We start from the raw sequence: 27,675 nt of genomic DNA, 5'->3' as shown, positions 1-27,675 counted from the left end.
GGTTGCTCTGTTTTCTGTGGTCATTCATTAAACTATGCCATCTGTCTGCATCTCCTCTAATATCAAAGACCTTTGTTGTTTTTGTGCCTCCTCACATTTCTTCTGTATCTTTTTCAGTTTGAATTTGTTATCTTTGTTTTATCTACCTGAAGTTTCCTCCTGAGGTTTCTCTCATGTTTGTGCTTCAGTCAGACGTGCTTTCTGGGAGAAGAGACCGAGTAATGCTCATGCTGAAGTAAGCAAAGAAATGCTGGGCAGGGGTGGTCCTGCAGTGCCCAGTGACCCTGCCCAGGTGAGCACTTAAATTGCTGTGGGCTCCTGGCTCTGGGGCTCCTGCTCTGCAGCGACGTGGGGCAGTGCTGGACAGCCCTCATCCCACAAGTTAAGTACATTGAAGATGTTCAGATTTTTACTGGCTGGCTTTATGGTGGTTTTCTTCCTGTGAACGTGCATAAAATTGGTATCAGCTCAGTGCTCAGAGCTTGTTGAATTTTGCCTGTGCAGCTGCTGAAGGAAAAAGTGGGAGTGTGGTAGTGTAGTGGTACTGAAATCTTGGCACCAGAGCTTCAGAGTCAAAAATTAGTTCCAAAAGACATATTACAATGGAGATAACAGCCTTAGAGGATGCTGAGGGGCATTGCTGCAGAAAATGGGGCTGGCTTTTCTCTTTGTAAACTTCCCTGCTGTAGATAAAGCTGCCAATGAGGGGAAAACATCACGGGCAGTACAGAGGAAGGAATAAGATTTGGAGTTTTCAAAGTCAGCGGGAAGAAAGCTTGTTAACACCAGCAGGATGAGTACAACAGACAGATCTGCTGACACTTAATCCGTTAACACGAGGCTGCCACAGCCCAAGTGCACCAACATTTGGCCTCCAGAAACTGGGGTGAGAGTGTGATTAAGCTGCGTGGAGAACTGGAACTGAAATTCAGCTCCGTTTCCTGGTAGGAAGCGTTCTTTTGTGTCAGGCCTGTGAGTCACGCAGTGTTTTTGTGGTCTGACACTTGATGAAAGGCAAAAGTAAATGCATTGTAATCTTCGTTTCCAGTAAGTGCATTACCCATCACTTCAATAGCAGCTCCTGAAAAACAGGTATGAGCTGAAGGGGAGAATGCTGCTTTGACTGGCTGTTCAGCTACAGCTGCTCCAGGGAGCCCAGTGGCACAGGGAAGTGCTGGTAGAGATGTCTAAAGTGAAAACATAAAGCAAACAAACCCCTGCACCAAAATAATCTCCCCTCCTTCTGGCTTCCACCTTGCCTTGCTCTTTATTTCTGCACCATGAGGCACCCCTGGGGCTCTGCATTGATTTGATTGTCATCACAGCCACCAGGCTGTAGTCAGAACCTTGGTGCACAGCAGCATTAGGGAAGGGAGGTGGTTTTATCTGCATCCGTCACATGTAGACAAGCACACACATTTCCTGTCTCTTTCCAGTTTCTCTGCACTTCACGCATTAACTTTGTGCTGCTCAGGCCAACGCCCCAGGCATTGCCTTTGCTTTCTTCCTACTAGAGAGTGACATTGGTAACCCCTGGATCTGTTGCTCTGTGTCCATCTGATTTTGGCACATCAACCGGTTTTGCATTGATTTGGGAAGTTTATCCGGCTGCTTCATGGCCCCAGAGGCCACGAGGCCTCTTGTTTGTTTCTTGTTCTGTGCCAGTTCTGTTTTCCTGGCAGGGATGAGCTGCTCCTCCCCAATAAGACCTCGGCTCGGAGCACTGCCCCGCTCAGCAGGGCGGGCTGGGGGCTGAAGGACAGCTCGGAATAACCGAGCACTGTGGAAAGGCTCAGCCAGGCACTGAGGCCTGCAAGCTCTTTCGTGGCAAGAGCATGGAAGTGAGAAAACTGCGCTTGCTAACAGAAGCAAACTGCTACAGCATTACATTGGCTCTGCTGCTCCACAAAGAGACCTTGCAAAGAGGAAGTTTGTTTCTTTATTTTTGCTACATCTTTCAGGAGTTTGTGATGAGAGCGCAAGGCTTCACAGCTGTTCGGCTGTTTGAAGCAGGGCTGCATGCCTGAGACCCAGCAGGCTGTGCTCCCATTGCCCGCTGTGGTGGGGGGAAGAGAAAATGCAATGAAAAAATACTGTGGGGCTGGGATAAGAACAGGGCCTCTGCTCATCTGATACCACCAGAGGTCCCTCCCATAGATGCTGTCCTTCCCGAGCTGATCCCACGTGGGCTTTCCATGGGCTGCAGCTCTCCAAGCATTGCTCCACTGTGGCTCGATATCATGGGGCCCATCCTTTGGGCACTGCTCCGGCTTCCCCAGCCCTTCTGCTCCTTGCAGCTCTTCCCCATGGGCTGCAGCTCCGGCCCAGGCCCTGCTCCTGTGGAGCTCCGTGGGCTGCATCTCCTTCAATCCACATCCACTGCTGCACCGCAGGTTCCTCCATGGCTGCAAGGGGAGATCTGCTCCGTGTGGTGCGCGTGGGCAGCAGGGGGAAGGCCTGCTCCACCGTGGGCCTCTCCTGGCCCGCAGGGAGCTGCTGCTCTGTGCCCGCCCTCCCCCGGGTGCCCGCGGGGCTGCTTCTCCCCCCTCTCCTCGCTGCCGCACGGCGCACCGCTCGCAGCAGCCCCGCACCCCCCGCTCCCAGAACTTCCCGTGCAAGCGCAGCACGCGAGTGCGCGCTCCTCGGCCGTAGCGGCGGGGGACGTCGCGGGCACGGCGGAGCCGCGGGCAGCGCGGTACAGCGGTGGTGGCCGCGGGCACGGGGCCGCGTCGGGGCGGGGCGCGCGCCGCAAGGCGCTTCCCGCGCGGGGCGGGGGGCAGAGCCACGAGCCGCGGCACCGGGGGCCGCGCCGCGCGCTGACGTCACGGCGGCGCCAGCGCCCCGCGGCGGGGCCGGAGCGGAGCGCGCGATGGGCAGCCCGGCGGCGGGCTGGGCCGCGGCTCCCGCCAAGCGCGCGCGGCGCGAGGGCTTCGCCGAGAGCTCCGGCGGCGGCGCGGCCTGCGGCGACCCGCGGCTGTGGGACACGGAGCGGCTCTGCCGGCACCTCTCGCGGAGCGGCGTGGGCGAGCCCGACCTGCTGCGCCGCTTCCGAGGTAACGGGACCGGGCGGGAGGGTGAGCGGGCGGGACGCGCTCGGCGCCGCTCACCGTGTGCTCGTCCCCGCAGAGAGCGGCGTCACCGGGGCCATGCTGCTCGACCTGCCCGCCTGCGCGCTGCGCGTCACCCGTGTCTGGTGAGTGCCGGGGCGGGGCGGGCAGCGGGAACGGCTTTAAACTGAAAGAGGAGTTCAGGTCAGGTGCGAATGAAAGTTCTCTACCCGGAGGCGGAGCGGCCCCGGCGTGCTGCCCGGAGCTGCGGGTGCCCCGTCCCTGCAGGTGCCCGAGGCCGCGGCCGGGCGCTGGGCAGCCTGAGCCGGGGAGCAGCCGGCACGCGGCACGGCTGAGGGCCCTTCCGTGCGAGCCGTGCCGGGGTTCGGTTGCTGTGCTCGCCGTGCTCTGCGTGCCGCGCCGCTCACCGCTCCGTCCCCCCGGCACCGCTCCGTCCCCGGCGGCCCGCGCCGAGTTTCCCCGCTCGCTTTGGTTCCGCCCCTCCGGAGCTCTCCAAACGTTCGGCTCCACTCGCGTGGTTCCCCGGCGCTGTTAACGGGGCGGCGCGCGGAGCCGCGCTGGGCGCTGCGCGGAGCTCCGCGGGGTGAGGGGGCCGGGGCGGCGCCGGGTGCCGCCAGGCGGGGCGAGGAGCTGCGCCTCGGAGCGGGGCGGGCGTCGGCTGGGACGGCGCTGCCCTTTGAGGGGAGGTTTGGGCTGGAACCGCGAGGAACGTGGCTGTGGGGCTACTGGCGCGCGGGGCGCTTGTGTCACCGAAGTAACGAGCAGAGAAGTGCGAGGGCTGCTCCGAAAGGAATGCCTCCTGTTTTGGGATGTTGGCGCACGGTGCTTGAGGTGGGCGTCAGTGAGACGGCAGCAGAGGTTGAGCCTTCGCACCGGCACCCCGTGCCATTTTGTTGCTGCGGGACAGATGGCAACAGAGGTGCCCAATGCCGTTCCACCTCAGAGGGACATGAGAGTGCGGATGGAGTGAAGAGCTGGGTTTGAATTCCTCCATGCAGAAAAGAAAGAAAAAATGGCACTCATCGATGCTTCTGAACTTTTACAGAGTGGATGTGAGCACAGTGAGGGCTGGGCAGTGTTTTTCAGCAGTGTATAACTGTGTATCGCCTTCCATGGCCCAGACTTCCACAAGCTCAGGTGTGGCTCTTGTTCACCTGTTCACCCTGGTGAAAATGCCCAGCGTGAGTAGCTGAGAATTTGCCCTATCCAGCAGTGTTATTGTGCTCTTTGTTGTAGTTTCCATGGAAATAGAAGGCATTACTTCCTGAGCAACCTATGTAATTCCTCTGTATAGTATTCCCTAAGGCCAGTCGCTTTTAGTCCCTCCTGCCTGTTTGAGCACCGAGTGCTCACCCTGGGTACTCAGGCATGGGGAACATCTGGGTGCTCCTTCCAGGCCTCTCTAGCTTGGGTGAGTCCTGTGGGTGTGGAAAGTCTCCTCAGGTTGTGGTGGGGCTCTGTGTCAGCCCAGCACTGAGTACACACGTCTAGTTCCGCGTTCTTCTTAGCATTCAGGGGGCAGAGCTGGGAATCCCCAAAGATTGGGCTGTGGGTTGTGACACAGGGTGTGGTGCACATGGAATATAAATGGTGAGTGGGGCTGTCTGCTTGATGTCTCTGGAGCAGGTCAGTCTCAAAGAGGTGTGGGGGGCTGTGGGCTTCTTGTGTTCCAGCCTGTGGTGGGAGGGAGGGTGTGGGGGAAAGGGAATGCATGGGGAAGGGGCAGCATTCACCTTCTCAACAACAGCTGCTTTGAGGACAGCTTGAGGAGTGTGCCCAGGTGGCCAAGAAGACCGATGGCATCCTTGCTTGGATCAGGAATGGTGTGGTGAGCCTGACTAGGGAAGTCATTCTGCCCTGTACTTGGCATTGGTGAGGCCTCACCTTGAGTACTGTGTTCAGTTTTGGACATGGAGGTGGTGGAGCAGGTCCAAAGAAGGGCAACAAGGCTGGGGAAGTGCTACAAGGAGAGACTGAAGGAACTGGGGCTGTTCGGTCTGGGGAAAAGGAGGCTGAGGGAAGACCTTATTGCTCTTTTCCAGTACCTGAAAAGTGATTGCAGCAGAGCGGGGTTGGTCTGTTCTCACTGATGACAGGTGACAGGGTGAGGGGAAATGGCCTCAAGCTGTGCCAGGGGAGGTTTAGGTTGGATATCAGGAAAAGCTTTACAGAAAGGGTTGTTAGGCACAGGAATGGGTTGCCCACGGAGGTGGTTGAGTCACCATCTCTGGATGTGTTTAAAAACCGTTTGGATGTGGTGCTCAGGGACGTGATTTAGTGGAGAGTTGTTACAGTTAGGGTAGTATGGTTAGGTCGAGGTTGGACTTGATGATCTTTAAGGTCTTTTCCAACTGAGCAATGCTGTGATTCCATGTGTGTAATCTGGTGAGGCAACCTCATCCTGAGGACACAAGGTAAGTAAGTGTCTGGTGGTCTTTCTCTGAAGAACAGCAAAGAGCTCTTTGTGATTTTAATGCTCGAGTGGTCAGTTGTACCAGGACTGTAATGTGGTGGAGACCAAGCCCAAAGCTGTTGGTGTTCCCAGAGGTAGGGCAAAGCCTCGTGTGTGTCCATCAGACAGGGACTGCCGCCCTCATAGCAGCCGCCTGCAGCACCGCGCTGCCTGGGATCGCCTCCTGTCCTGTGCTGTGGAGTTGTGCCAGCACTGTGCTGTTCAGCCCTGCTTGGGGGGCCTTTCTGGAGCAGAAGAGCACACTGGGCCGTGTTCTTGTGGACAGTGTTTCTGTGGGTGCAGTGTAAGCAGAACAGGTAGGTTTTTTCTTTGCTCTTTCCATAGCTGCAGCCATTGGTAGTTTGTCAAGATGCTCTCATGCCATCCTCTGTGCACACCTGATTGTTTTCCAGCTAACTTGCTCCTTGCTCCCAAGTTTCTGTGGCATTTAGAAGTGTAAGCAGGTGCTTGCAGCCAACAGGCAACACCCTGTGCTCTGCACTGGGAGGTGCTGTCTGTGCTTTGCATTGCCTCACCTTCCCCTGAGTTCCGGGAACCCTCATGGGCTTTGTGTGGCCCTGATGTCCTTTTGAGCAATTGTTATTTGATGGCAGGCTGCTGCTGGCGTCACTGTGCCTCTCACAGCATTGCAGCTCTTTCGAAAACATACTTGTGAGGTTTGATATCTGTTATTAGCATGCTTGTAGGTCATATCCACCAAGATCTGTGCTGGAATTGGTAACTTGGGTGCCATCTCTTTACATCGAGTTGGGGGGGTTTTAAAGTCTGCTGGAATCTTTCTCTGCTTTGCTCCAAAAGTGACTCAACATCTTAGAGAAGAGTCTGGAGAAAAATCATCTGTGCCGAAGTGAAGTGAATGTAGATGGCTGGAAGCAAATAGCTTCTGACATGGCTCTGCCTGAATGCTCTTAGGAAAGTTTGTCACCTTATCACAGCACAGAAGGACAGGCAGATATAATGGACCTCATGTTTTTGCCTTTAGCTTTCTGTTGCCCTGTAAGTAGTGGGCTCATTCAGGAACTCCTTGTAAGCACCTGAGGATTTCTGACTGCCCTGTGCAGATTGAGCTGCATACAGTACGAAGTGATGCAGCAGGCTGAGCAGCACTGCCACGCTTCTCATTGTGTTTGCAGGCAGAGGCAGCAGCAGACTTGCAGTGACAGCAGCAGAGGCTGCAGCTTGAGGCCCCTCCTGCTGGGGGAAGGTGAACTGGATAAGATAGAAAAGGTCACCTGTGGCTCAGACATCACATACATTCACTATTTCTATGGACTGTGAATTATTACATGATTTGGCTGAAAATGTGTAGTGCATTTAGTGGTATTTGTCTTTGCTAATAGCTGACATTTTATAGTACTAATTTGTGTTAAAGTCGAAGACCAGTCTTTGAATTTACCACTCACAGTGGTCAATTGCTGAGAAGTGTAAAAGATACCAAATTCTATTCTCATCGTGTTTGCTGTTGTACTGAGGCTGAAACGAGTTTGCTCAAGGACAAAGTTTGCAGACAGTTAATAAAAGTGGGCGTAAGGAGGTGTATTATCTCTCCCTCCAGAGTTGTTTTAAGGTCGTGTGGCTGCAGCACAGTAGCTCTACTGGGAGCTTAGTGCACTTGTGCAGGTATTTGGGATTTTCCTCTTTTGTTTGGCTGTAGAGGACCAAATGCTTTCAATATTTCTCTGAAAAAGCCACGGAAGTATTTCTGTAAAAGAACCAGTGAACATCAGAGTAATGTAAACTTGTGCAAGTAATTTGCTAGGTATGCAGGTTGTGAAGGAGTGAACTTTGCTTTCAAATAATTTGTTATTGCTGTCTTACTCCTAGCCTCCCAGATGAGAGACTGAAAGTGCTCGCCTGCCTGAACCAGCTGAGGCAGACAGTGGACATCATGAAGGTAACAGCAGTGCTGTGTGGGCTCTGCTCACAGCACCCTGCTGGCACCTGCAGCCCTGTCTCTCTCCTTGTCTCTTTCCTTTCCTTCCTGCTCAGTCCCAGCAGCTGGTGCTGCCACTGTGCTTTTCCCTTGCAGAGCTGCAAGCTCCAAGCCCTTCTTCTCAATAGCTGGTGGTCTGAAAACCACGTTAACCAGAACAGTTGTTAAGATCAGCAGTTAAGAGCTTGATGTGGGCAGCTGGCGGTTGTGGGAGACTGGATAAGAAATGAGCTGCTGTTTGAAATGTGAGAAGCTCCCTTTTCGCATCTTCTGTCTTGTAGAGCCTCCGCTTTTTGTGTTTTGCTACTTCAGCCTCTGGTCTCAGCTAACAGCTCGTCTTTCCCTTCCGCTGTTTGTGATGTCCAGCAGCTTCTCACAGCAGTGTCTGTTGGTTTAACCTGATCCCGGGCTGCCTGTCAGCACACATGGCTCTGTTGTCTGCTTGTCTGCTGCAGCCCTGCAGTTTGGTGGCAGGGAGGAGAAAGAAGACAGAAAAGCCTTGTTTGCCCTCAGCATTTTACTGAGATACTTAAACTGTGAAATGGCTTCATCTTCTGTTTTGATGCAAGGATTAAATGTGTGTGCTTCTCATCCCTAGTAAGTGCCTGTGGTTACTTGGGTGCCTTCTGAACTGCATACCCAGAGATGATCAGGGAGTACTTCAGATTTCAGTTGTCTTGGGTTTTGGCTTTTATTCTGTGAAAAAGGTTAGAACTATCATTTCCACTCTTTGATCTTTCACTTTGGATTTTAAAAAATCATGCAATGTCATACTAAACACTTAGTGGATACAAAGATTGTTCCTGTAAGAGGGGCTTGACATTGTTGGTGGGTGAGAAGCTCAGTAAGGCCAGCAGTGTGCCTGTGCAGTCCAGAAACCCAACTGCATCCTGGGCTGCATCCAAAGAAGCGTGGCCAGTGGGGCGAGGGAGGGGATTGTCTCCCTCTCCTCCAGCCTTGTGAGGCCACACCTGCAGCTCTGCATCCAGCCCTGGGTCCCCAGCACAGGATATGGACCTTTTGGAGAGAGTGCAGAGGGGGATACAGAGATGCTCAGAGGGCTAAAGCACCTCTGCTATAGAGACAGGTTGAGGGAGCTGGGGGTGATCCCCTTGGAGAAGAGAGGGCTCTGGTAGCCTTCTAGTATTTAAAGGGAGCTACTGGAGAGATGGGAAGAGGCCCTTTAAACTAACAGAGGGGAGATCTGGATTAAATATTTGGAAGAAATTTTCACTCAGGGTAGGGAGGAGCTGGAAGAAGTTGCCCAGAGAAGCTGTGGAGGTGTTCATGGGCAAGTTGGATCCTTGGGCAGCCTGATCTAGTGGGAGGTCTCTCTGCCAACAGAATGGGTTGGAAATAGATGGGCTTTAAGATTGCTTCCAACCCAGGCCATTCTGATCCTGTGATCTCCGACATGCATTGCAGTATCCTCCTTTAAGTGGAGTAGCAGATGTCATTGATAAAGACAGTGGTTTTCTCAAGTGTTAAGAATTGGAATTGAACAGGTAGAGCTTCTAGAGGTTATCTGGAATTGCTTTGCCTTCTGAAGTGCACAACTCTGTCTTCTCTGATGCTGTGCCTAAGTAACTCTCTAGGATAAATCTTGATTAAGATAGACAGAATATGCCAGTTTTAAAGCTGAAACCAAACAATCATTTATACAGCCTCTCCCACCAAATCCCTGGCCCTTCTCGATGTCCTTTACCTTAGCCCTGTTAACTTTCGAAGTCAAATAAACATTGATTGCATTATTGTTTGGCTTTTGTAGGTTTTTAATGATCCAGTTCATGGGCACATTGAGATACACCCTCTTCTTGTTCGCATCATTGACACACCTCAGTTTCAGCGCCTGCGATACATTAAGCAGCTGGGTGGCACTTACTTCGTTTTTCCTGGAGCGTCCCACAACCGCTTTGAACACTCACTAGGGTAGGTGGTGTAGCCTTGTATGCATGTCTCTTTTGCGTTTGAATGTCTTTGAGATTGGTTCCACAGATGTGCAGTGCCAGCGTTTTTGTGACAGCTGCTGTCTTGGCATTTTCTGTCACCTGAATCTTCCTCTTTTGCCTGTATGATTGTGGACTTTGTTTACTAAAGTCAGAAGAAGAAGCCTGCAAGATGGGTCAGTACTTTCCCCTCTTCTTTTTCTTCTGGTAAGAATAATGCCAGTTAGACACTGTGAGTGCTTTGAGTTCTTCCTGGTCAAAATTTGAGTTTAAAAGCATAAAGCGAAGGATGGTGAGACTGCTATGAATGATATGTCAGACAGCTGTAATCCCCTTGGATTGCCCAGCACAGATGATTTTAGTGGTAATATTTGCATTTGTAGTTATGCAATCAGGGTCAAGTTGACAGGCTGTTAGCAGTACTATAAGTTAAAGAAACAGATCATGGACTTAAGGATTTCCAGGGTGTTGCTAAATCATTCACACTCCACAGAGAAGCTGATTAATAACAAGTTTAAGCTTGTTTTGAAGGTATATCCTGAGGTGCAGAGAAGTTAAACTCATCAATGTTTTCATTCACGTGAGCTGGCCAGCCTTGTGTTGCTTTTGTAGTGCTCAAATAGAGCACAGCTGCCACTGCCCAGTGAGAAACTAACAGAATGCAAAAGACAATTACAAAAGATTCACATTAGTGAGATGAGCTTGAATTGACCTCATCTGATGAGCCTGGAAAAAAAACAAAAACACGAGGAGTATAAACAAAATGTTCCAAACAGGAGTTTGAAAACTCCAGTGGCAGCAGCAAATTTTTCTCCCAAGCAGTTCAGTTCTGTACAGTTAAACTTAGGACTGTTATTCTCAGCTCATTTTGAAGATTTCTGCAGGGTTAAAATAGAGGAGGTGACCTTCGTGTATATTGGTAGAGTAGGAAAAAAATAAAAGCGGACAATAAAGTTGTGTCTAATAAAAGATAGAATAGCATAGCTGAGTTGGAAGGGACCTTCAAAGGCCACCTGGTCCAATGCTTGACCACCTCAGGCCTAACCAAAAGTTAAAGCAGGTAACAAGGGATTGTCCAAACTCCCCTTGAGCACAGCCAGGCACGGGCCATTCACCACCTCACTAGGAGCCTGCTGACTACCCTCACAGTAAGGGAATGTTTCCTAACGCCTGCTCTGATCCTCCCTTGGTGCAGCTCTGTGCTGTTCCTGTCCCTGGGGACAGCACTAGTGACTGGCCACAGGCAGGTGTAGCCCCATTGCCAACAGCCCTCAGAGCCCTACCACACAGCCAGTTCATCACCCAGTGCAGCACGGAGCCGTTTGTCACACAGTTGGACAATCTGTCCAAGGACGCCGTGAGGGACAGCAACAAAGGCCTCACTGAAATCCAGAGAAACTGCCTCCACTGCCTCCCCTTCATCCGCCAAGCAGGTGACCTTGTCATGGAAGGAGACCAAATTATAAGGCAGGACTCCCCCTTCATGAGCACCTGCAGACTGTGCCTGATACCAGCTTTGTTCTTAAGTGCCTTCAGTATCCCCCAGGACAGTCTTCTCCATCACTTCTCCCTGGACTGACAGGTCTGGAGGGCCCCAGCTCTTCCCTCGTGTCCTTCTGGTGGGTGGGTGTGATGTTGGCTGTCTTTGACCACAGTCCCCACACTCCCAATACCTTTGGTAAATAGATGGAGGGTCCCAGCAGTAACATCCCTGAGCTCCCTCAGTGCTCTGCGCTTACTCCTGGCAGGCCCTGCAGACTTGTTGTACCTCTACTAAAACCTGCTCTTGCTTTAAGATATTCCGCATGTCTGAAGTTAAATGGATAAAGGGAGTGAAATAATTATGATAAGCTGTTGTTAAAATAGGAATTTGAAAGAACAAAGTGCTTTTGTGGCTGCTGTGGAGCTCTGGAAGTAGGAGGGTGATCTATAAGCTGTGATGCTTCAGGAAGCACACTGTCAATAATATAGTGGGCTCACTTTCACAATGATGTTGTTCTGTGTCTGTCCATTATGAAATACTAGAGCTGCTGATGCATCTCAGCCTCCTGTTGAGTAATGGGGCAGGGCTCAGTGAATCTGCCAGGGTGTTTGTTTTCCTATAGGCTTGTGAGCAATATTAACTTCGTGGAAAGAGAAGTCTGTGAGGATTTCAAAATCAGAAGCTTTGCATTAATTGAAAAGAGAGTTGAAACTGGAAATTAAACCAAAGATTGGTGGTAACTCGTTGGTTTACGGGAAGGAAGAGAATGTAGGATCTGCTTAGTTAGCAGAAAACCATATCAGGGTGCTGTTCTTTCCAAATTTGGGCACAGTGTCTCATGCTTTCTCCTTTCAAATGTGTTACTGTTGACTAGAGCTCTGTGACAAGAAATAATTTTCCTGTGATTATCTTTCAGGTTAGGGCTTGAGTATCTGTTGTGTGCTGTCTTTTAAGTAAAGGCTGTGACTTAAAGCATCAAAACAGAATAGGTGAACTGCTCTTTTTCTGTTCAAAGTAAAATACTGTTGTATTCACTTCTGGTGTCTGTGGGTTTTTCTGTGCAACAGGGTGGGCTACCTTGCAGGATGTCTGGTTCGTGAACTGAAGGAGCGGCAACCAGAACTGGATATAACCCAACGAGACATCCTCTGCGTGGAAATTGCTGGGCTTTGCCATGATTTGGGTGAGCAAGAATTGAAGTGGCTTGTTTCTCTTTGAAAGCTGACCTGCAGGAAGAGATTGCTGTGAGATGAGAATGAGAGCTCTCTCAGATTGCTCAGTGCATGGCCATGTTCTGGGATGGGAGCTGTTTATTACTGTTTGGTTGGAGTACCTCTGTGGAGGCAAGTCCATTTGATGAGTACATAGCCACTTTTCACAGGAGTTTTTGTGTTGTTTTCTTATGGTGTTTTAGAGTTCTGTAGCTGCATTTTCCTCATGGATGATGTTAAGATCATGTCAAATAGAAGAGAATCCAGATCTTTAGCTTGCTCGAGATATTTCTGCTGACACCCGTGTCTCAGATTGAATCTGTGTGATCTTTATTTTTAAGGTCATGGGCCATTTTCACACATGTTTGATGGAAGATTTATTCCACTTGCTCGTCAAGGTTTGAACTGGAAGGTAGGCATTTCAGTACTAAAGTAAAATGAAAAAACTCACATTTTTATAGAGAAAATAATTTAGCAGTGAAGATTGCCAGCACTTGTGAGCATGTGGTCATCATTTGGCCTTATTGAGTTATTTTGATGGCGTAATTAAAGTTGTACCAAGATCTTACAATGATTTTTCTTGTTCTCTTTAAATGTCTGGAGAATATCTACCCCCTTAGTGTTGCTGTGAGCAGACACAGCCTCACTGGTGAAATGGAAAGAGGTGTGAGGAGAAGTGGGGGCAGCAGATATTTGTCACCAGTGTTCCCCAGGGGTCAGTACTGCATCCAGTCTTGTTGAACATCTTCATCAGTGACCTGGACAAAGGGATGGAGTCCACCCTCAGCAAGTCTGCTGATGATACAGAGCTGGCAGGAGTGGCCTCCACCAGAAGGCCGTGCTGCCATTCAGCGAGAGCTGGACAGACTGAGTTGGGCAAGGAGGAACCTGATGAGGTTCTACAAGGGCAAGTGTAGGATCCTGCACTGGGAGAGGAATCGCCACATGTACCAGTACAGGTTGGGGCTGAGCAGCTGGAGAGCAGCTCTGCAGAGAAGGCCCTGGGTGTCCTATGGACAACAGGTCGGCCATTAGCCAGCAGTGTGCCTTGGTGGCCCAGAAGGCCAATGGTACATTACAAAGAGCGTGGCCAGAAGGGTGAGGGAGGTGGTCCTCCCTCTGTATTCTGCCCTGGGGAGGCCATATCTGGAGCACTGTGCCCAGTTTTGGGCTCCCCAGTTCAAAAATAACAGGGATCTCCTAAAGAGAGCCCAGTGGAAGACCGCAAAGATGCTACAGGGCCTGGAGCATCTCCTGTGTGAGGGAAGCTGGGAGCCCTGGGGCTGCTCAGTCTGGGGAAGAGAAGATTGAGAGGGGATTTGATCAATGCTTATAAATGTGTAAAGAGTGGGAGGCAATTGGATGAGGCCAGACTCTTTTCAATGGTCTGTAGTGATAGGACAAGGAGTAATGGCCAAAAACTGGAACATAGGAAGTTTCACACAAATATGTGGAAGAACTTTGCTACAGAGCCCTGGCACAGGCTGTGCAGAGAGGTGTTGGAGTCTCCTCTGGAGATATCCGAACCCACCTGGACACTTTCCTTTGCAACCTGCTCCAGGGAACCTGCTTTAGGGGTTGGGATTGAGGAGCTCCAGAGGTGCCTTCCAACCCCTACAGTTCTGTGATTGCCCCAGAAGTGAAAGTGCTCTTGAGCTTCTACATAATACCTTGAGATACTTGTGTCCTCTTGCAGATCTCATTGTATGACAATGGAAAGTTAAATGGCCGGGTCTTGTCAGTAACCATGGTCAGGCTCTGAAGAGGCAAAACTTGCTACAACTGTGCCCATCATTTTAAGAGTGTTTCTTAATGCTGCACACAGAGTGGTTTCCTGTTTGGGTAGATAAAAAATGATCAGAAAATGAGCCAGGTGCTGCACTTGCACATCGCTGACAGCACACCAGGCAGTGCTGCTGTGTTAGGAGAAAGCTGTGGCACTTCAGGAAGGGTGCTTGGACACGTAATGTTTAGGTATCTTTTTCTACATTTCTCACAGCATGAAACTGCTTCTGTTGAAATGTTTGAGCACCTGATCACATCCAACAAACTGGAAGGAGTCATGGAATTGTATGGTCTCGTCCTGGAGGAAGACATGGTCTTCATCAAGGAGCAGATAGGAGGGCCTATAGATGAGACAATTTGTGAGGAATCGGTGAGTTGCTGGACTGCTATGTGGTTATTTGAACAAACATCTTAAATTTTTCTGAGAGTCAATTTTACTAAGAGAGTAGATAATTTTTCCCTCTCTTCTGTTTTATATTGTTTTTGGAGACTGTTTTTAATTGGCCAGGTGAAGAAAACGCAGAGATGATTTATGTTAACAAGCCAGTGCCAGATAACAGAGCTGCCAGATGGCAGAGGTGAGGCAATGAGTCACCACAGAGCGTGGCCCAAATATGTGAGGAGTGCCAGAGCCTCAGCAGCTTTGATGGCTGTAGCAAAATGTTTGGATGACACAAACAGAGGTGCAAGGATAAGAAATAAGGGATAAGAAATGCCTTGCTTCAAGAGGCAAGGAAGAAGACATAATAATTATTAATGTTTGCAACTCTATGAAAGAATCAAGTCCTCCCTCTTTTTCTTGCTCATGTCTTCTCATCAAAGATATTGTCCACTTACTACTCCATCAGTAGGAGATCTGTCATGACAGTCTGGTCCTAATCAAAGATTGCATGTTGTCCCAAACAAGTCACCCATAAATGTTAGCACTTACCCATTGTTCTCTGTTGTATTAGCATGTAGTGCTACCACATATACTGGAGCCCTCTGATGACAGAACATAGAGAACTCAGCATAACAGCTCAGTATGAGATCTTTGGGAAGGCAGTAGGGAAGTTTTACCCATTTGCAGTCATTTGAACACAAGTCTTGCTGCCTACTGCTTCTGATGATCTTAGGCCAAATTCGTGTCTGTTTTCCAGCAGAATAACAGGAAAAGCAGCATTGTATGTGAGAGCTGCCAACCTTCTTAACATCTGCCCTGTCTTCTGCCTGCAGTCATCTGTGTTGTGCTGGTTTTAGCAGAGCACAACCTTGCTGTCCTCCTGGTCCTGACATAAACAACACCTTCTTCCATCTTACTGCTGTCATCTGCACTCCTGATTATTGTCCCTGTAACAGCTCTTAGTTGTCAGCATGGGATGGTTTTATCCTTGATGGCTCTCCTCCCACTGTTCATGCACATTTCCATTCTCCTTTGTATCCATGTTAATACTTCTGTAATGCTAATGTCAACATTTGAATCTTAAGTGATTTTCCCCCCAGAATTTCAAGGCGATGTTTATTTAACTGAAGAATCATTAAATGTTCAAGAGAAGTTCACATGCAATTTGTATTTTATGTTTTGGCTTGATTTGCTGTTTGCCTCCTGGCTGAGTCACTCCTCAGTTGTGGGTTAAGAGTTCAAGTCAGCTGCTTGAGCAGTCATTGTTTAACATACCTGAACAGTTGTTTTAAAAGTACACTATAATGTTGGAGAGCTGATTGCAGAAGACTGCAAGGGAGTGACTTGTGGGTTTAATTAAGTCCCTTCGGGGTTAAATAATTGCAGTCTTCCTCTCCTCGTTGCTACAGGTTGTTTGCACTTCAAAGCTGCGTGCTTTACTTTGATAGAATGGGGAATTAAATGCTCATAGTGTGTGTGGATTTTGTTCTTTCTGGTGTTCCGGGAAGTCAGCTGCTGAAGTCCTTGCACAAGACACAGTACTGCACAGTGCAGCTTTTGAATCTCTTCTGTTGTCTTTGTGTTCTTTGTTACCTCGATGTGAGATTTTTATCCGTAGGTAAAGTCAAAAGTGCCTCAAAAATTATTCTGCATGGGGTGCTCCAAAAGTAATGCCTCCAATTAATTTCTGTGAAAAGTACAACAGATACAAAGAGCACAATAATACTGTTTGACAGAGCAGGTTTGCAGCTACAAAACACTATTTCTCGACATGCTCAGCACCATTAGCTGTATATTTTCAGCAGTGATGAACAAGAGCTGCGTTCCACACTTGTACAGATCTGCACCAGCAGAGGTGACCCACTGTTGTTGTTGCCTGCGCCTCTGCACTGCCCACCCCTCGCTGTGCTCACACCCACTGTTCCATCTGTCTGACGCTGTGGGCCTACACAATAGAATAGGAAGCATCACTTTTGGAGCAACCATTGCTTGCATTGTTAAATTTCTTAATGTTCCCGATTTTTCTTCTTGACTCCTCTGTCATTAGTGGCCCTACCGAGGACGACCAAAGGAGAAGAGTTTCCTATATGAGATAGTAGCAAACAAGAAAAACGGCATTGATGTGGACAAGTGGGATTATTTTGCCAGGTACAGATCTTACAGCTTCTGCTTTTGTTCACTCCCTACTGAAACAACACTGCTTTACTCACAACTGTGACCTCACTGTTAAGCACTCGCTGTGGAATATTTTCAGGGATTGCCACCACCTAGGGATCCAGAATAATTTTGATTATAGGCGCTTAATTAAATTCACTCGTGTTTGCGAAGCGGGAAACCAGAAGCACATCTGTGCCCGTGATAAGGTAAGTGGTGTGTGTGAGCTGGGGAGTATCAGCAGCAATGTGTCTGTGAGGTGTGTGAGCAGGGAGGAAGCAAATGATTGTTTTGTTTGGTTGTTTTTGGTTCAGGAAGTTGGAAATTTGTATGATATGTTCCACACTCGGAATTGCCTGCACCGGCGAGCGTACCAGCATAAGATTGGCAACATCATTGAAATAATGCAAGTATTGCAGTTCCTTTGTCTTGCACATCTTTTTTTTTATTATTATTTTTTGAATTGTAAATCCATTTGGAATCTTCACCAAATCAATGAGCTTTGACGTGCAATGAGAGCCACTTGGCTATGTAACCAAATTCTGCATGTTTTAGAAGTTTGAAATATGGGCCGGTTGGAGTGAGTCCAGCAGAGAGCCATGAGGATGCTCAGAGTGTGCAGCACTCTGCTGGGGCTGTGGGACCTGGGCTGGTGCTTTCACGAAAGAAAAAGCACTGGGAGAACTCACTGTGGCCTTCCAGTAGCTAGATGGGCCCCCAGGGAGGCTGGGGAAGGAACTCTTCATCAGGGAGTGTTGTGATGGAACAGGGGGTAACAGCTTTAAGCCGAAAGAGGGCAGATTTAGATATTTGGAAGAAATTCTTTATGCAGAGGCAGTGCAGCCCCGGCACCACTGCCCAGAGCTGTGGGTGCCCCATCCTGCAGGTGCCCAAGGCCATGGCTGGGCTTTGGGCAGTCTGAGCTGGGGAGCAGCCAGCCTGGCGCTGGGGGGGGCTATGAAAAACACAAAAAAATTTTTTTTAAATGTGGAAGGGACAGACAGCAGCATCTTTCCATGTTAAATCCAATTAGAAGCAGATTACAAAAGCCCTGAAGGAGCTCTGGACTGGGACATTGTCTGCAGTTACAAGAGCATAACAACAGGAGCTGAATCTTTATTTGCAAGTTAGAGACAGCTTGGCTAAACTGAGTGCTTAGTGGAGCAAGATAACTCATCTGTGGAAGTAATGAGCAGGCTTACCACAGCATGGCTGAGGCTTGTCTGTAAAGCTGCAGCAGGAATAGTTCAGGACCAGCTTAGTTGCCTCCCTGTGTTTATAGTTCTCTTCTTGATACCTGTAGAAGTTTCCCAGTAACACCATTCTGTTTACTTTTCTTCAGATGTATCCTCAAATGTTTTTTAGTACAGATCTTGGCTGCCAGGTAACTCTGCTGTGTTTGGGAAGAGCAACACAGAGGATTGCGTGGTACAAGAAGTACCGGGGGCTTTGGAATAACTTAGAAAAGGACTAAGTCCTTAAAAAATCCTTTTTCCACTAGAAAAAGATTTTGTACATATCTGATGCTTTAACTTCACAAAATCTGGTGTTCACTCAATTAACTGAGTCTGTAAGAGGATGTGGTCTTCTGAGGTGTTACTGCAGCTGGCTGACTGTGTCAGTGTCTTGCAGGGTCCTGCAGCCATCTGAGCACTATTAAACCCATAGTTCAAAGCAGATTTCCACCTTTCTTGAAGTAAAGATAAGGTCTGATCTGAACCTATTTTCAGTGAATGGAAAAGGCTCTGTTCAAATGTGAAATGACAGCACGGAGATGGGATGTACTGCAGTGCAGCTGTGCTGCATGTTTAGGACACAAATTTGTCTTTATAATGTAACTAAAGTGTTTATTTTTTGACTCTTAAGTATCACCTAGTAACATGTTGTTTAATTCTCTCTTTTGCTTGCATCTAGGATTACAGAAGCCTTTCAAAAAGCAGACAGTTTTTTTCAAATAGAAGGCTCTAAAGGAAAATTGTACCAGATCTCTACAGCAATGGAGGACATGGAAGCCTACACAAAGCTAACTGGTATGAGATCTCAGAATTCCTTTTAAAGTGCAACAACATGAGTACCTCTTAGAATAAGACTCTTTTTTGTTTGTTTGTACAGCTGTTTACACAGCTTGCCCATGACTAGGACTCTTCAAGTACTGCTTTTGTGCACAGGTGGTGCTTTAGACCTGGAGCATCTCTGTGTTTCACATCTTACTGGGAGAGCAAAGCATTCTAGTTTAAATTAATTTTATGGAGAGGGAGAAACACCAACTTCTGGTTTTCTGCATGTATTCAAAGCCAGGTTACTTTGTGGTCAAGCAGTCATACCTGTGCCCTGGTTTTGTTGCACTTGTCACAGATGGGGTGTGAGTCAGCTCAGAGCAATGCTACACCTAACTACATCAGGTAGGGGAGCACTGCATGTGTGTTGTGTGAAACTAACCCTGAGACAGATTTTGAAGGACTCTGATAAGATCTAATTTAATTTGCTTGAGGCACTGCAACCCTTCTTGCAAATGCAACAGAAGAAAACAGTACATAAATAAGTTTATTCCTGGAAGTTTCTAGTTTCTTAGACAAGATCTTGTAAATATAGTTCTTGTAGGGTAAATACTAGGAACAGCAGTCCACTTAAAGACCTGTGGGGGAATTCCAGTATGATTACATACTGAAACAAATGAGAAGTGACTTGTGATTGTTTCCTAGACAAATAGTCTGACTGCTGGCAGCCATTTCTCCAGGGTGTGGGTCATCACTGTGAGGAGGAAGAACTTGGAGAAATTACTGAATTCCAAAAACTGACTTGAGTTGTGCTTTCTGTCATGTAGTTCAGTCTTCCCATCACTTCTTGTCTTGGTTTTGCCTGTCCCTCCTGGCCTTCTCTGCAAGGCACACCAGCACTCCTTGGCGTTCATTGCTGGCTTTGAGCAGCAGCAAGGGGAGCAGAGGCCAGTGTGGGCATGTCAAACCCTGCTGCACTGAGGGGCTTGTGGCTAGAGTGGCTGCAGGACAGAGGATGCTTCAGTCCTTGCAGAACTGCTGCTCTGTGTATTTAGCCAATAAACTAATTCCTTCATGTATTCTGTTTTCTTCTGTTGTGTTTACAAGCTGCAGTGTTCCCAAGGGCTGGCAGCTCTTGCTGTTCCTGGGAGCTGCTGCTCACAGCAGTCTCCAAAACATTCCTGAGTGGGATGGCAACTTTCCTGAGCCTCCACCATCAAGCCTTGGCTGGCCACCAGAGGGATTCAGGAATTCTTTCTTTGGTCTATGAACAAGGTGCTGGAGGCATTGATGCAGAAGATCTGCTTGCTGTAATCTATGTTAAGCTGAGGATCTTCTGTTGGTGACCCTTCATCTGCCGTAGCCACGTTTAGCCTGATTAAGACTAAATTTTGCATGGGTTGGGGCCTATCCCAGGGCTGTGTGGTCTGTAGGAGCAGTCGTGCAGGAGCTGAGCACCAGGGTCCTGTTGTAGCTGAGCTGTGACATCTGGTGAGCGCAGGGCAAGGAGGGTGGTCTGTTCCCTGCATCTTACAGTCAGCAGCAGTGAGGAGCTGAGCATCAGTGCTGGGGTGTTCCTGATCCAGAGGGAGAATTGGTCAGAAAGGAGAAGGATGAGGGGAGTGTGTCAATATCAGATGTAATGGTGGAAGGACCTGTGTTCTCATCCTAAACCAAGACACTTCCTTTCCTGCATCCAGTGGTTTCAACAGGGGCATTCTGTGAGGACAGTAGGCTTATTTTCAGTAGTCGATTGTGAGTGATGCTTCTGTGGAACTGTTCAACTGCCATTTGGATCTTTGCTGATGCTCAACCTCTTGTGGGGTTCTGCAGCAGCAGATTCTCCAGCTTCTCTCCATGATGGATGAAGAGAACCACCTTTTGGTTTCGAATTTGTAGCCTTCTGATTTTGACAGCAAATCCTAATTTTTGTAATGATGACACAGAAAGCAGTTCCTTGCTAATACTTTACACAACATATGCGTTCATGGCTTTCCTGTTTTCCCTGGGTTATCTCTCAAGCTGAAGAGACAGTCTGCTGTTCCTTGGAGGGAGTTTCATGCTCCTATAAACCTTGGTAAAGCTGTGCTGGTCACCATGGTTCATAGCTTACCTAGACATTGTGGGGGGGGGCTTCTTGCTGTGCTGGGGGGGTGTTGCAGAGCTGTATCTGCAGCACGTCAAAGCTGCATGGCTGTTTCTGGCTGGGGAGTATGGATAGATACACAGAGTGCAGCTGTGTTGGCTGTGTGACAGGTGAGCAGCATCCCTTCGGTTTTGGGACAGCCAAAAGTAACCCTTCTGCTCTGAAGCCATAGCAAAAGAAACCTGGGGATATCTGAGATCATATTGCAAGTGGCTTCTCAGTTGTCTGGCCTACAATGTTCAGCCATTCTCTCAAAGTGTGCATTTTTCCTGAATCTTTAGTTTTTCTTATTGGTTAAGCCTCTGTCCCTTTATGTGCATTTTGCTGTCATAATGGATTTTGACAGACATAGTTAACTGAAATCACTACAACTTTGGCAGATAATATCTACCTGGAAATTCTGCACTCAAGTCGTCCAGAACTGAGTGAGGCACGAGAAATTTTGCGTAAGATAGAACGGCGTGAATTATACAAGTTTTTAGGAGAGACTCAACCTGAAAAACTGAATGAAATTCCAAAGGTAATATCCGTGACCGAGAGATTCTGAATTCTGTCCTTCTAAGAATGTTCTCTAAGTTGCCGACTATCTTTTTTCCTCTTCCTGTTTTTTTTGTTGTTGATAGTGATTGCTTTTTGTTTGTTTGTTTTTGAGAACTTAAACAATGCTCCAAAAATCATAAAATCACAGAAGTCTCCACTTGGATATTGAGCCATTGACCACAACCCTCAGTCTGTGACCATCCAACCAGTTCTTTGTCCACCAAATATTTCAGTCTTCAAGTCCATCTCTGTCCAATTTAGGGTTAAGTCTGTGTTGCAGGACCATATCAAAGACCTCGCAGAAGTCCAGGTAGATGACATCAGCCGCCCAGTAGAGTCAGAAGTTCTCTCCCACTCATCCTTGTCTTCATGTTGTTGGGCTATGGAATATTTTACAGAAAACTGGGAAGTTTTATGTACAGAGAACCAGAAGAATAGAAAAAGATAGAAAATCAGAAGTTAATTATTGCAGAAATATTTGCAGAAGAAAAAACACTGTGGTGCTGTGATGGGAGGCTGGCTCACTGGTGGTGCCCTCATTGTACTCAGCTGGGTACCCCGCTGGTCTGCACCACGTGGGGGTCACACAAGAGGTTGGTGAAGAGGACTTGCTCTCAGTCTAAACCTAAACTTTTCCTTGGCTTCTGGAGTCACTGCAGGCTGCACATACAGCTCATGGAGATCCCTCTCAGCAGTCCCTCTGTCTTTGCAATGGACAAATCTCGTGCTTGCCAAATTCCTTTCCTTCTGGACCTGCCTGCTCTGTGCTCAAAGCTTTTCTCTCTGGAGTCTCAGGTGCTCCCAGGAAATCATCCTTCATCAAATCTTGTGTCTTGCACTGGCCGTCACTAAGGAGGCAATGTTCTCTTTTCTGCCCAGCCACAGCCTTTTAAAGACTGCACACATCTTTCCATAAATAACAGTTCTCCACCACACCACGTACACTCAGCATTAGCATAGCTACTGGCAGGGAATGTTCTCGAGGCCCTTTGTGGATTTCTGTTTTGGAGGTGGGAGCAATCCCCTCTGAAGCTCCTCAAGGAGCTTGTTCTGTCTGCTTTTCTGTAGTAGTCAATGATGTTACTGATGCTGTATGTCTATTTCTCACGTTTTAGTGTTGTTTTTCTAGTACAAAAACTATTAGAGGGTAACATCCTGCACCTGTCAATTATAAAAAAGTTCAGTAAAGATATTTAGTATTTAGCTTTGGGGAACTTAATTGCATAATGCATTTGTGCTAGCAAACAACTTGCTTGGAAGTTCGTTCTTTTCTCGTTAAAATTTCTGTTCTCATGAAATATCCTGGAAGGGCTTTCCTTGCTTCCTGCTGCCAGGTGAAAAGTTCTTTGGATCTTCGTAGTTTGTTAAGGTTGTTTTTGTTTTGTTTCTGAAATCTAACAGCAGGACTCTGGCTGTTTAAGGTATACGAGGGTTCTGACAGCCAGATTGCTATAGGAGGTCTGTAGGGCTTGAACTAATGATGGAAAAATACAGTCAGAGCTGTTTTCTTTTTCAGGATGAATACGATGACCTGGCAGGTGACATTGCTAACTCCAAGCCAGAAAAGGATCCTCCAGACATGGAGCTGACAGCTGAAGACTTCATAGTTGATGTAACTATCCTTCCAGAGCAAGGATAGCACTTATCCTGCTCAGTTGCACACAGACATTGGTCTGCATTGCCCCACATTGGTCTGCATTGTCCCACAGGCTAAAGGTGTGGGAAGGTGGATGCTTCTCTCTGGCCACACAAACGATGGTCTATCAAACAGATACTGACACTGTTATTTAAACTTCATTAAGTTTCATTAAGTAATCAGTTGTTAATTACTCTTTTATTTGACTACTCTCATTTACAGAAGTATTCTGCATATCTGCTTGTATTTATTGTCAGAAAATGAATGGCAGACGTTAACAAATGTCTTTTTTATTTGTTTTGCATGCAAGGTTGTTAATATGGATTATGGAATGAAAGATCAGAATCCTATTGATAATGTTCTCTTCTACTGCAAGGCTGATCCTTCCAAGGCCATCAGGATCAGTAAAGAACAGGTAGTCTTTTATCCTCCTCAGCTTCACAACTGGCAGTGGGAGCCATCACAGTGCTTCCTGGTGGTTCTTGCAGTATTTGTGCATGAGGGTGGTGGAATCTGTGTCCTTCTGTGTGGACAGTCTCAGAGGTCTTTTCCAAGCTTGGTGATCCTATGGTTGGTTCTGTGTGAAGTCCTGATGGCCTTTACATATGAACAGCCTTTAACTTTTTCTGAAGAAAATATAGTTTTGGGGTAAAACTCAAGAATTATAGGGAGATGGTGAGATGGTTCTTATTGCTATCAGTTTGTTTTGAGAATGAGTTCCAAAGACTCTAAATTCAAAGAAGGACTAAAGCTTATTTATTTGTGCTCTTTTTTTTCTTTCTTTTTTTTATTCCAAAGGTTTCAAGGCTTTTACCAGGGACCTTTTCAGAGCAGGTTATCCGGGTTTACTGCAAGCATCAGGATCCAGTTATTGTTTTAGCTGCAAAGCAGTATTTTGTTCAGTGGTGTATAAAGAGGGATTTCACCAAACCACAGGTAACAAATTTAGGTATTGGTTTCTAGAAATTCTTGCATTAAAAATACTGGGACTCAGGCATTGTCTCTGGGGCAGAGCTGCTTCCAGTACAGTAACCCAGCTTCTGTTTTCCTTGTAGTCCACATCTGGTTGTACTCTGGTTTCACTGAAATGCTGACAGATTTTCACTGATTTAACTCAAGTGATTGGAAAAGTCACGTTTATTTAAAAATAGCTGACGTCCACACAGACACTCACTGATGCAGGTTTCCTCATACAAAGGCTTAAAATGCCACAGGGATTGAAAGATCCTGAGAAGTGATCAGATTGGTTTTTCCTATTGCTTTGCCTCTGTTTCTTCCCTGCTCACCAGCTGTTCCATCACTGCTCCCACTGGGTATCTACGGTCAGTCCGTTGAGTCTGAGAATGCAAAATCCCCAGGGCAATATGATTGAGAGCCTCTACTCTTAAGGCAGCTAATGTGCAGGCTGAGTACTTGGAATGTCTCACCTGTGTTGTGTGTCCCTTTCCTGTCACATCTCAGACATACAAGTTTCCAGCTGCGAGGCAGGAAGGGAAGCACGTTACAGCTCACCTAAGTTTTGTTTTGCACTGGGGACAGTGTCAGAGCTACCATGGCAATTAAAAGGGAAAATCTAAAGTAGAATCTGTGTCCAAATGCCTTGCCTTGTGTTCCTCCTTCCAAAAGTGATGGAGAAGCCTGTAACAACTCTGACTGTAAACTAGTGATTCATGATGTTGCTTCCCCATAGTGTCTCCTTTGCAGAAAGGTGGGCGTCTTTTTCTAATAAAATTACTGTGTGTTGATGCTTCCGGCATTATCCTTCACTGTAAGGAAGCAGTTATGTCATTATCAAGCATGTTTTTTTCAGTAGAATATGTAATAGAGCCATTCCACTGTGTGTGTGAGGGGTCAGGCTGGAAGCCTGAACAGGATTAGTAGATGAGCTGGCAAATCCATTGCTGAATTTCTCTCCCAGTTATTCACATTGGCTTTTATCTAATTGTCACACCGTGGGAAGGAACAGCCTTTCTTTGTTTTCATGTTTGTTTGGTTTTCTTTTTTTCAGCTATTTTCCTTTATCTGGGATCAAATCTCAAAGTAAAATCTGCAAGTTGCTTCAAAAGTGCAGCGTGAACACTTTGTTCTGTGAACCTCGCATTTCTCCTTCTCACTGCATGTGTTAACATCCCTGACCTTGCATCTTCTTTCCTAGATACACCTGCAAATGTCATTCAAGGAAAGAGCTATATTCTCTAAAATGAAGGATCAGGCTGTAGATCAGTGTTCTCCTGTGCTAGAGCTGCAACTAGAGGCATGAACAGTTTTGTTTCAGGGTTCGTTCTTGGATGATATTGCCTACATCCATCTTATGAGAGCAGTTAGTTTCTGAAGGGCATTTTGCAGAGGGATCACATAACAGGCTGCCTTTGTAGCCTGCAGAGCACAGCAGTTCGGGGGTGTCCATCTGACTGCACTATGGCAGTCCCAGCTTATTTCTGCTTGTCCTGCCCTGCCCTCGCAGTGTTTGATCATGAGATGAACATACGTGTGTGACAAGTGTGAGCACAAAGCTGAGACCATTCCAGTTACTGTATGGGATGCACCTTAAGGTGGTGAAGGCACCTCCAAGCAACTGCACTTGATAGGTGCTAAGCTTTTATGCAAAGCTTTTTTAAGGTTGTTTTTTTTTTTAAGTTTTTAATGAGAGGCTGGGGAATTCAGAGCAAAAACTTATTGTAAGTTTCTATAACGTTACTGTAATGTACCCAAGCTGTGTACCAGTGCCCATAATAGAAGCCTCTTGAGCTTCCTGAATTTGCTGCTGTCAATTTAGGAAGACGTTAAATACAAATAGTGAAGGTTTCTCACATAAGTGGGGAATTGTTCCTCCCTACCGCTGACTGACAGCAGTTTCCATCTCTGCAGTGCAGTGTTTTCCAGACTCACTGATGTGCAGTGCCTGTGGGACCTTGTGTTTATCTGTGCTAAGTCTGGTAGCGAGCTGCTTTTCCCTGCTTTAGCATAGCAAGTGAAAATGAACACATTGTCATGAATGCTCTCTGACTTTCAATAACAGGATGGTGATGTGGTTGCCCCTCATCTAACTCCACTGAAACAAAGCTGGAATAGCAGAAGCAGGGATGAATACGTGACAGCTTCAGAACCCAGCTGCAAGCAGAAGCTTTCTTTCAATAAGTAATGCATCTCCTTTTGCACTGTTCAACCACCTCCTTCAGAAGATGGGTAGCTGTGAGCAGCAGCTCTTTTAAAATGCAATCCAATGAACTGTAGAAAAGAAAAAAAAAAAAAAAAAAGGAATGCAGCAGTGCATTTTACAATACCATATGCTTTTATGTGTGGACTTAAACTAAGTGCTTATTTGGATTGAACTGCTACAAAGCTAACAGATAACCTGTTACAGCAAAGCAAGCTCAGTTCTCATTTATTTTTGAATGTATTGGTGCTATTGTAGCAAGAGGAACTTCATTTAAAAAAAACCTTTCATCATAATGGCCAAAAAGTGCAGTAGATTTGATACTGCTTGCCCTGATCCTGATCCTTTCTGAAGGCAATTGCAGCATTGTTAGAGCTGGTGGAAAAACTTCCTTCTCTTTTAATCTTTATTATTCCACCACCTCTTGTTTTCCATAATGATCTTTTTATTCAAGATGGCTGCTCTGGTGTTCAGAAGGCTGATGGGGATGCAGGCCTCTTGCTACGAAAGTGACCACACAACTTTTATTGAAGTGGCACTGCCCTGCAGTGACATGCAGCGTTTTACTGTTTTTATAGCATATATTTTTGATACATTGAATGTAACTTTTTTTTTTAACTGCTACACTGAACTGCAAAAACTCCTCAAAAGCTCCGTGGTTGGGGTGCTTGCAGGAAAGCAGAGCTACATGCCTGGTTCTCAGTGTAGTGGTGGGCCCAGCACGTGGCTCTTCTTTTCCTTGTACCCAGCACACGCTGTTTCTGCATTTCACTGCACTGGGTGGTCAGGTTCTTCAGGAACCCTTCCATGATTGCATCCCGTCCGTTGTTTTTCTGGCTTGATGATTGCTGTTCTGGTGTATTTTTTATCTCCCTTATAGACAATAAGGGTTCTTACAGTCTCCCCTATGGGCAGTACTAGTGTGAGTGTTCCTAGGTGTCTGTCCCATCAAAAAGCAAACAAGGAAGACTTTTTCCCTGTTATACTCAGGTCTAAGGTGTTCTCTTTGAAGGCTGCTTTCATTAAATGAAGTTAGTTAATAAAAACCCACCCTCAAAACTACAAAGTAAAGTGTTCTTTAATGCTCAGAAATTGGAAGAGAGCTTTGGATTTTTGTATCTGAAGCGAGAATATAGAAGCTTAGCATTCAGTCTTGACAGCCAAGCTTTTGAAACTAACACAAGAGGTTGCTGTGTAAGAAGATGGTGTCACTCTTTCCCTGTCTGATTGTTTCCTTGGGCTGGAAGCTGATGGCTGTGACATAAGAAGAGGTATTCACCTGCTTTACAGATGTGGTCTGAAACAGCCAGTTGTTGTTCTGCGCTCAGCTGCTTGTGAACCTGTGTTTCATGGTGATGCAGCACCGCCTCTGCTGTTCCTGTTTATAGCATTTCACACCTGCAGTGTACCAGGTTACTGCTGGAAGGTGGAGGGACCTTTATAGAAGCTTTTGGAGTACTTGTTCTATGGTTCAAGGAATAATATTATAGAGTGAAGGCATTTATCCCCATTATCTACAAATATTCCCAAATCAAGTCCTGTTCCAGAATAATGTAATTCTATCACTATTCCTTGGGTTTGTTTTGATGCTGTTATAGAAGGTGCACTTTATATTTGGGAAAAGCTTTCTGCTCAAAATTAAGCAAAAACTTTGTACTTAGAACTTAACATCTGGTAGAGTTGAAATTCTTTTCTTTTTCTCAGACGTAATCTGAGTCTTTCTGTGCTAAAAAATAAATTAATAAACAATGATTTTAATATTCT

General features: G+C 47.0%; 1 protein-coding gene across 2 annotated transcripts; it reads left to right on the top strand.

Moving 5' to 3' along the window:
- The first annotated feature begins 2,869 nt into the window (after positions 1–2,869).
- Positions 2,870–27,675, top strand: SAMHD1 (SAM and HD domain containing deoxynucleoside triphosphate triphosphohydrolase 1). 2 transcript variants are annotated; one of them, XM_031605622.2, is made up of 16 exons: positions 2,870–3,053; positions 3,127–3,193; positions 7,366–7,435; positions 9,243–9,403; positions 11,971–12,086; positions 12,456–12,526; positions 14,114–14,269; positions 16,329–16,429; positions 16,536–16,644; positions 16,750–16,841; positions 18,350–18,465; positions 20,959–21,098; positions 22,635–22,730; positions 23,065–23,169; positions 23,553–23,690; positions 25,774–27,675. In XM_031605622.2, exons 1-16 carry the CDS (start codon positions 2,870–2,872, stop codon positions 25,894–25,896), a joined length of 1,845 nt encoding a protein of 614 aa, XP_031461482.1. In that variant the 3' UTR covers positions 25,897–27,675. The 2 variants fall into 2 exon arrangements, with proteins under 2 accessions (XP_031461482.1, XP_090008508.1); XM_090152382.1 differs by lacking the exons at positions 2,870–3,053; positions 3,127–3,193 and adding an exon at positions 3,629–5,837.

This window comes from Phasianus colchicus, chromosome 17 (genome assembly GCF_987193195.1).
Source record: "Phasianus colchicus chromosome 17, bPhaCol1.hap1.1, whole genome shotgun sequence".
Taxonomy (NCBI): domain Eukaryota; kingdom Metazoa; phylum Chordata; class Aves; order Galliformes; family Phasianidae; genus Phasianus; species Phasianus colchicus.
The sequence above is the reverse complement of the archived record's forward strand: the minus strand, read 5'-3'. Positions and strand labels throughout refer to the sequence as shown.